At 41.3% G+C, this 9,731-nt stretch overlaps 1 protein-coding gene across 1 annotated transcript; it reads left to right on the top strand.

Moving 5' to 3' along the window:
* Window positions 1-1,009: 1,009 nt before the first annotated feature.
* grk1b (G protein-coupled receptor kinase 1 b) lies at window positions 1,010-8,785 on the top strand (the record flags this gene model as incomplete). The annotated part of the gene is made up of 7 exons (XM_079737954.1): window positions 1,010-1,708; window positions 2,261-2,388; window positions 2,696-2,853; window positions 3,750-3,833; window positions 7,660-7,784; window positions 7,892-8,093; window positions 8,502-8,785. 7 exons carry the CDS (start codon window positions 1,010-1,012, stop codon window positions 8,783-8,785), a joined length of 1,680 nt encoding a protein of 559 aa, XP_079594080.1.
* Window positions 8,786-9,731: the final 946 nt, after the last annotated feature.

Raw genomic sequence — 9,731 nt, 5'->3', positions numbered from 1 at the left:
TGACTTCTTGCTTGAAAGAAACAAAGGTAAGTAAGCCTCCATGGGGCGACACTGTTCATATGAATATGCAGTAGCAAAGCAGCAAATAAAAAAGGATGCACCAATACCCCCATTTGCAAACAGATGTTCGCGATGGCTACCTTGCTGCTTTATCAGCGATCTTTTTTGCATCCAACTTTTTTTATTATCAGACTTTGAACCCACATTAGTACGTAAGCGTCAAATAATGAATCTTCTAATGATAGCTTATTGCTTCTATTGATTATATATGATTCTATTAGTATAATTTTGTTTTTAATCTGGTTTCATTCTTTGTTAATTATTCCCCAATAATAATAAAACATGCTAATAAATCAATAACAAACAAATAAATCAATAACAGTATGTCTACTAGTCCGAGTAATGTTTCAAAGTCCTTTGTTGGGAAAATTATTTAATTTATTAAATATGACAACATGCAGTACCTTTGATCACAGGTATTGGACAGAATAAATAATAATGCGTTTTCTATATAAATATATATATATATTATATATGTCTTGTATTTATGTGCTTTTACATATTATTTTTTTTATCTATTTGTAAATTACATTCATCCAGCTAAAAAAATAATTGTAATAATAATGGTTAAGATTAAGACTTCATAACACTATATTTTCTTATAAAGAAAACAAGACATGTTCATGAGTAAAAGTACCTTTAGTGTAAGTCAATCTCCTGTATTCAGGAATCAGGAAGTGAGTGATTCAAACTGCCTTATCACTTACAGTACTTACACCCTGACCAAGCAACTGCTTATCTAAATATTACAGAAACGGAAGGTTTCAAATCAGTCAAGCACTCTATTCACTTTGAAGCTAAGGTAAATGTACAATAAAGAATGCCATTTAAAGTCACAACTTATAACCTTGGACCAACAAAAACAGATGTGTTGTGTCCTTAAACACGGTACTGAAACCAAGATTCTGCCCTTCCAGGACCTCGTGAATCTCAAGGCCCAAATCCAACCATGGACATCGGTGGCTTAGAGACGGTGGTGGCCAACAACGCCTATGTGTCGGCCCGCGGCAGCGTCGATGGAGCTTCGGCCGCCGCCATGCGAGACAAGAAGATGCGGGCAAAGCTCAACCTCCCGCACATCAGGAATTGCGAGCAGATGAAGACCACGGTGGACTCTTCGTTCGACTCCATGTGCGTGGCACAGCCCATCGGCCAGCGGCTGTTCCAGCAGTACCTGGAGAGCGAGGAGACGCACAAGAACGCATCGCAGCTGTGGAAAGACATGGAAGACTACAACACAGCCCAGGAGAAGGACCGCCTGCAGAAGGCCCAGAGGACGGTCAACAAGTACTACGAGTCTGCGGCCAAGACCTTCTGCAGCTTCCTGGAAGAGAAGGCCGTCACCCGAGTAAAAGAAGACTACAAGAACATCCGAGGTGACCTGTTCAAGGAGAGCGAACAGCTGCTGCTCAAGCACCTGGAGGCCAAGGCCCTAGAGGGGTTCAAAAACAGCTTGTTCTTCCAGCGCTTCGTGCAGTTCAAGTGGCTGGAGAGCCAGTCTGTGAATGAGGACTGGTTCAACGATTTCAGAGTGCTTGGTAAGGGAGGTTTTGGAGAGGTGCATGCCTGTCAGGCAAAGGCAACAGGAAAGATGTATGCTAACAAGAAGCTTGATAAGAAAAGGCTGAAAAAACGTAAAGGATACCAGGTAAAGGTTTTTCTTCACACAGAGCACACACCTCCATAACCAAATGGGGTCACCTAAAGCGATTATAAAGATTGAAAGGGGCGGCCCCGAGATATCTCTAATTTAAAAACGTTGATCACATTGATCAAAATGGGAAACTAATAAATATTTAAATAGCTGACATGACGATGCAGTTTGGCTTCAACCCTCATCACCCACATTAATTAAAAGAGGCTTGTGACTCTCCCAAAGGTGTGAGAGTGGCTCTGAGCCAAACACAGGGCAAGTTCCACATGCTTGTCACTAACTTGATTAGCACTGGTGAGCACCATGGGATTACACTCCAGTGAGCCACTGACTCTCGATGGTCGGTTGCCAGTAGTGTGCTTGGCACTATTGCATTTAAAATGAGTCGCTATGACGCATTATTCTACTACACAAGCACTGACTGGAGAAATCCTGCAGTACAGAAATCTGTATACATGTTGCTGATACACACATTCATTTGAAGATGTTTTTGCATGTCTATGCAACTTAGATTAGAGGGTTTCATGCTTACATGCTTTTATTTAGGGAGCCATTGTGGAGAAGCGCATTCTGGCAAAGGTACACAGTCGCTTCATCGTGTCACTGGCGTACGCTTTCCAGACGAAGAGTGAGCTTTGTCTTGTGATGACCATCATGAATGGAGGAGACCTCAGGTAATTTGTGCAAAAAACAAAACTCAGACATCTCCACAACAGTATAGTTCTTTCGCTTTTGCTTAGCTGAAGTGTGCTCTTTGGTGCTGCTTCCAGCCACACCCCTAACGAGCCTAACATAGATCAACCTCACAGCTTATACACAGGCAAGCCGGTTGGTAATTCTATAAGTCTGACAATCACCTTTACACAAACGTCACTCTCCCTGAATATCCAGACATACTTAGACTTCGGTCAATTACAGGATTTTCGACCAGTATCTCCCATCGTCTTAATTGGGTTCAACCTGCTCCCGCATCGGTTCTAGGTACCACATGTACAATGTGGATGAAAAGAATCCGGGTTTTAACGAGATAAGAGCATGCTTCTACACAGCCCAGGTCATCTGTGGGCTGGAGCACCTTCACCAGCATAGGATCGTCTACAGAGACTTGAAGCCAGAGAATTTATTACTGGATGATGCAGGTAAGACCACTGAAATACCACTGTAATAGCATCGATTTCCCATCTAGAAAGAACATATCATATTATATAGATAACGTTTAGAAATAATAATCATATATTCCATCTTATAGAATTCCTTTAAAAGGTTCTTGGTCCCAGTTGTCCCGGGACTGGGAGGTGTCTGGGACCGCACCAGTGAGATTCAGTCAACATCCAGCAGGATAAACCACATTGTACAGCTCTCTCTATAACTAGACTTCTCAAACCAAAACCCAGTGTAGCACTGTAGCGAGTTCTGCAACCTAAATGCCACCTTCGACCAAACAGCTTTATTCCCTCTGTCATAAGACTCTATTACACATCGGTTATGAAATATTGTGCTACCAAAAATCTCTTCACCTAAATAATATTGCAATACTTGTATTTGATAATGTGCACTGTCCACTGTGCATTTGTGACAAAGTATTGATTCTGTAGTGAGGCACCTCTTCTAATTTATTGGGTAGCTCATTGGTGTGTGCACTTTATGCCATTATGGCATGACATTGTAATCATTGTGTGATTTATTTATATTTATATTGCATTTTATTTTATTTTGTATTATCTTATGTATGTATGTATGTATGTATGTATGTATGTATGTATGTATGTATGTATGTATGTATGTATGTATGTATTGTTGGATTCTTTATACACTTTATTTTATTATTGCATATTTTAGATTCCATGGGCTGTTGTAACAAGTACATTTCCCATGTATGGGATGAAATAAAGTTCTTATCCAACCATCCATCCATCCATCCATCCCTCCATCCCTCCATCCATCCATCTGCTAGCGTGAGGAACGAAGATGGCCAATAGGTAAGGCCTATTGTCTATCCCCTGCCTCACTGACAACTCATTGCATTTCAACACAGGTCACGTCCGACTGTCCGATTTGGGTCTTGCTGTGGAGCTTCCACCAGGAAAAGATACAACTACTGGATATGCAGGAACTCCAGGTGATTGATAAAAAAAAACATGACCTGTCCTTAGCATTAGCAACTATTAAAAGGTATTATCATTTCTGCCACTAGGCCAAACGTGGCACGGGCAACCCTCCCGTCTTTAGGGATTCTCAAGTATTTTATAATAACAATTTAAAAAAAGGCTGGCAGTGCGCTAACGTTGACGGTAGACATAACGATGTGTTTGCTGCCTATTTACCTCCGGTAGGGAATGTGGCAGTAGGAAGAATACTAGCTGTGACAGCTAGTGAAGAGAAATCATTCAATCAAACGGCACCACCAAAAAACAAGAAAAATAAGCGGGAGAACAAAATCATCTGAGGATTAAAAAATGGCTTAACGTGACGGCTCTGGCTCACCAAACGCGTGGTCTCTAAATGTGTGGCAATGCCCCGGCCCCACTCGAGTGGATAGAAGTGCTGAAAACCAGGAAATTAAATTCACCACGACTCTGTATGGTCAGCGCGTACCTATGGAAGCATATATGTAGCAAAATTCAAATGGCAATGCAATTTGCAATTTGCAATTCAATAAGTCATTACATAATGCAATTGACAATTCATTACGCAATTAAATAATGTAATTTGTAAATACGTTATTCAAAGTGTATTTTAATATGCAAAGTGACAATGAAAATTTGCAAAAGTTATAACAATAAAAATAGAATAACATTTTGTCAATTTTTTTGAGTTCCTTTATTCTAATTGAAAAGCTATAGCGTCCCCGTGATTGCAATGCACTTCGCCACGCTTCGTGTGTTGCAAAATTCAAATGACATTTCAATCCGCAAAACACTTTGCAAAAGATTTTGCTAAACGTTTTGCAAAAGATAATGCAAAACGCTTTGCAAAACGTCAGCCAATCGCGTCTGGGCGGGAACTACGTCCCTTCCTCGTCAGACCAGCTGATCATCCACGACCTAACACTTGGCACTTTCTTTTCTATGCCTAGCATTGGGCCAGGTTTGGCTGGGTTGACGTATATAGTAATAAGTTGAAAATGGCGGAAAAGACGGAGCGGAGCTGCTGCGGGAGGCCGCTGCACCTCTAGATAAGCAGCGGGATGCAGGGTCCGAAACAGCGACCAACATGCCTGCACCGGATCGCACCGGAGAAGGGCGTGCAAACCGCGTGTGCCACTTTTCTGCTCGTATAGGCTACTTTACTGAAATAATTGAAATAATTAGTCAGGGGCGTTATCTCCCTTGGACGATCTGTAGGTATGCTTTGTTGATCTGAATAAACGTTGTGTCTCGAGTGATACTGCCTTGTCTTACATTGATTCTCGAGCTCGCTGCTTTGCTTAGAGACGATCCAGAGCAAGAGACTACACCACATCAGGCGACCGAAATGATAGCGAAAGAGCGAATAACAACTTTTGGCTGGGTTGTAGGCAGTTGAGGGAAACACAACGTTAGGTTTTGAATAACTGGTGTAATGGCCTATTCTTTATGGAAACGAGACAAATACCATGGTCTATAATAACATGGACAGTCGGGTCACAAGTTGACCTGGCTGCCTCCTGGAAGTCTAGTTGTACTTTTTAGTACTGCAGCTGATTAAGTCTCTCTGGCTCAACGGCACAATGTAATGGAATCTCAGCTTGAAATAAGTCCCCCAATAAATGGTATGAGTTCGAATCCCGTATTTATTATAAAAAAACATTTTCCATTTATTTTGGCTTAAAATTTCCTCCAATTAGAATGAGACGGGTATGTTTCTGACATTTTATTGAAAACAAATCAAGAGGCATTGCAAGGACAGCTACGAGTCTTTTCCCGATTTCCAACCATGGACCTATTCCAACAGCTGCCGTAGCCACGACAACAAGCGACGCATTCGGCTGATGGTCACCAGTTAACACGGTCACTAGTCGAACTGAAACACCGGTTTGCGCACCCTCCGGTGCGATCCAGTGCAGGCATGTTGGTCGCTCTTTCGTACCCTGCATCCCGCTGCTCCTCTAGGCCGCAGCAGCTCCGCGACCGTCTTTTCCGCCATTTTCATGTTATTACTATCAACCCAGTCAAACCTGGCACAATGCTAGGCATGGAAAATAAAGTGCCAAGTACTAGGTTGTGAATGATCAGCTGGTCTAACGAGGAAGTGACGTAGTTCCCACCCAGACGCGATTGGCTGATACGTTTTGCAAAACGAATCTTTTGCAAAGCGTTTTGCTAAACGTTTAGCAAAATCTTTAGCAGAGCGTTTTGCATAATCTTTTGCAAAGCGTTTTGCAAAATATTTTGCAAAGTGTTTTGCGGATTGAAATGTCATTTGAATTTTGCAACACACGGAGCGTGGCGAAGTGCATTGCAATCGAGGGGAGCTATAGTTTTTCAATTTGAATAAAGGAACTCAAAAAAATTGACAAAATGTTATTCTATTTTTATTGTAATAACTTTTGCAAATTTCGTTGAGGATTTCATTGTCACTTTGCATATTAAAATACACTTTGAATAACGTATTTACAAATTACATTATTAAATTGCATAATGAATTGTCAATTGCATAATGTAATGACTTATTGAATTGCAAATTGCAAATTGCATTGCAATTTGAATTTTGCTACATATATGCTTCCATACATACTATCCACTGAGTCAATTGTCCAATCACATGGCCGAAAGCGTGCTGCACTACGTGCTAATTTGCATAAGTTAACTGAAGTTCAGCTTTATCCAGCCACTTCAGCAAAGTAATCGACGGCACGAGGTTCTTCAACAAAATAAAATAAAAAGATACCTTATTGTCAAATCCCAATGTTGACAGGTATGCGCTAGCGTCTCTCAATCAAATCTAGTGTTGAGCCCGATATTCATATAGTCATATATTCATTTGTTAGGTCGGTATTCTTATCTCAATTCAGTATTTTAATGCTTCGTTTTTGTTTTTTTTAAAGATGCAGTGGAACTCAAATCGTTTTATTTTGATTCAAACATGGTCATATTTCAGATCTTTCAGAACATTGGGTTTTATCTCACCCAAACATAAAACATGAACATGTTTTATCTCACCCAACCAGTTTGTGAATGTTCTACACTGCTCCGAACGCAGGTAGAAACATTTCTGTGACCTCCAGAAGTGCCTTTTAGTATACTTAACAACGTCACAACAAAGACGCACAAACAGACACACGTTGATGGTGGTGTTCGAAGGAGGGTAATGCTTTTCGGCACTCAAAGCACAACGCCATGGTGTGTGTGGATGTGTGGAGCTCGTTATGGCCAGCACTAGATTTTGATGTTTGCATCCAAGAGAAGGTTCTGCCTCTAGGACACTTGAAGTATAATTCCACAATGTGTGAAGATCCATTCTATGGCGGTCCATCACCCAAAATAACGCTTGTGGGATTTCTCTTCGGATTAATGCAATTTCGTCTTGTGAATTGCAATTTCATCAAAACCTTTTACAATGTTCAAACCCCCTATTTTTTGTGATATTTGGAAGTAGGCCTACTCTCATACAGAAACTCTCATTTCCCTAAACCGAGTCAGACTTGGACTGATAAGTGGCTCTGAAGGCCACTCGCGTCCACACAGCAGTCCTACAGTCCTAAATACTATTGTAGTTTTGTTTTTTGTGTTAAAAATAGCGATTTTATCGCTGCGTAGAAATGCTGGGCTGTGCAGGCCGTAGACGGACTGTAGTCAATGTATTTGTTAGGGAAAGATAGTGAATACAATGAAATAAGATTCTACCCATTTGAAATAGTAAAAAATAGCAAATGAAGGTGAAACACTATCAATTGCGGGTGGCATCGTTGACATTGTGAGCCAGACGGGCATAATAAAAGATTTAAATGTGTGCTCTGAACGCAGGCTTCATGGCTCCAGAGCTGCTCCAGAAGAAGGCCTACGACTACTCAGTGGATTACTTCACGCTGGGGGTCACGGTGTACGAGATGATAGCAGCTAAAGGACCCTTCAGAACCCGAGGAGAGAAGGTACTGACTGTGCTCACACTAGCAGTGGATCACGTCATTGAAAGATCCATAAACACATGAACACTTCTGACCGATCGCCGTCATGTTTCCCCAAATGTCTACTTCAGGTCGAAAACGAAGAGGTCACTAGGAGGATCCTCAGCGACGCAGTAGCCTACCCTCCCACCTTCAGTGCGGATTGCAAAGCTTTTTGCGAAGGCCTGATGGAGAAAGATCCAGCGAAGCGCCTGGGCTTGAAGAACAACGAGTGTGCTGAGCTCAAGAGTCAACCGTTCTTCAAGGAACTCAACTGGGGCCGCCTGGAAGCAGGTGAGAGGCCATGAAGCCCGCTATAATACATCAGCAGTAATACGACTATGGGGATAAGGATGTATCCATAGCCCTTTTAGACACCGATAGTGATTCTTTTTCAGCATTAGTGGACCTTAAGCATGTGAACACATCCACAAAGGCCAAAATCAATGATGTAATAAATTGAACAATATCTGCCGACGTACACATATATATTGCATCCACAATGAATACAAATAATAATAGTAATAGTATGTTATGGTCAAACTATAGTAATAATAAAGTCAAAAAACATTATTTTTGAATTATCTATTAAACATTTATTGAAAAAGGGAATAAAATAAAGAGAAGAGAATGAAAGAGACAGTGTGTGGTACGGTACCGAGGGGGTTGTTCAAACGACATGTGCGTTTCTCTCTCCCCCAGGCATGCTCCCTCCGCCCTTCGTCCCGGACCCAAAGATGGTGTACGCCAAAGACATCGACGACGTGGGCGCCTTCAGCACCATCAAGGGGGTGGTGCTGGACGCCACGGACACCGAGTTCTACGACGATTTCTCCTCCGGGAACATCCCCATACCCTGGCAGGAGGAGATGATCGAGACGGGAGTGTTCGGGGAGCTCAACCTCTGGGGCGCGGGCGGCAAGCTCCCCAACGACCTGGACCCAAACTTTGTGGAGGCCAAAGGGGGGGGGTGCGTGCTCCTCTGAGAGGGGGAGACGGAGGCGGGCCGGGACGATGAGGGAAGGCTGGACGAGAGAAGTAGTGCAAGCAAAAATATAGATATATTTCGGAAGAAAATTGCTCATATTGTAGCGTTGACATACAATGTATGAAACACTTTGTAACTATTGAGAGGATATTTATTTTATTTATAGCGATGATCCATTTTTTTAAGTTTAAAGCATTTAGAGTGGATTCTGTATGTGTTTATTTTTGTCATGTAAATATTATAACATTAATAATACTATATTGTGACAAAGGGAATATCAGGTATGTCAGAGATACATTTTTGTGAACAAATGTAAATAATAAAAAGTAATAAAAGCAATCGAATTAGCAAAAATGTATGTAAAATTCTAAGAAATTCTGTTTAGTCTTAAATTGCTTGTATAGATATGAGTCAAGTTAGGCCTATGTACAGTATTTGCAAACTATGTAAAGGACATTGATATTATAGCTTAGAAATTTTGAGAAACAAATACCATGCTCAACTGGTAGAGCATGGCATTAAGGGTAAGGGATTTGATGCCCGTGGAGACCAACCATGCTATTAATAAAAAAAAACATTCACGATAGGCTCTGTGGTTAGAAAATGACCTGACTGCCAACTCTCTTCCTATTCTGAAGGTGTTAGTGAGTGTGGTAGGAGAAGAGTTCTGGAGAAAGAGGGAGATTGAGTGAGGTACAGAAGAAGCCTTTACTTTCGGACGACATGTATATACATATATACATATAGATAAGAATATGTTAAGTATTGACTCCGTGACCCGACCGAAACTACATCATGTGTCACAAACTTCAACACAAGGCAACAATAGCAGCCATTGTTAAATGTTCATGGGATTTTATTTAAAGCACACTAAAGCACCTATACATGTCATCCCTCAGGTACGTTTGTTTGAACACAGGACCAAAGCAAGAAGGTATTAATTA

The sequence above is a fragment of the Pollachius pollachius genome (genome assembly GCF_949987615.1).
Source record: "Pollachius pollachius genome assembly, chromosome: 6".
Taxonomy (NCBI): Eukaryota; Metazoa; Chordata; class Actinopteri; order Gadiformes; family Gadidae; genus Pollachius; species Pollachius pollachius.
This window is presented reverse-complemented; position numbering and strand designations above follow the sequence as displayed.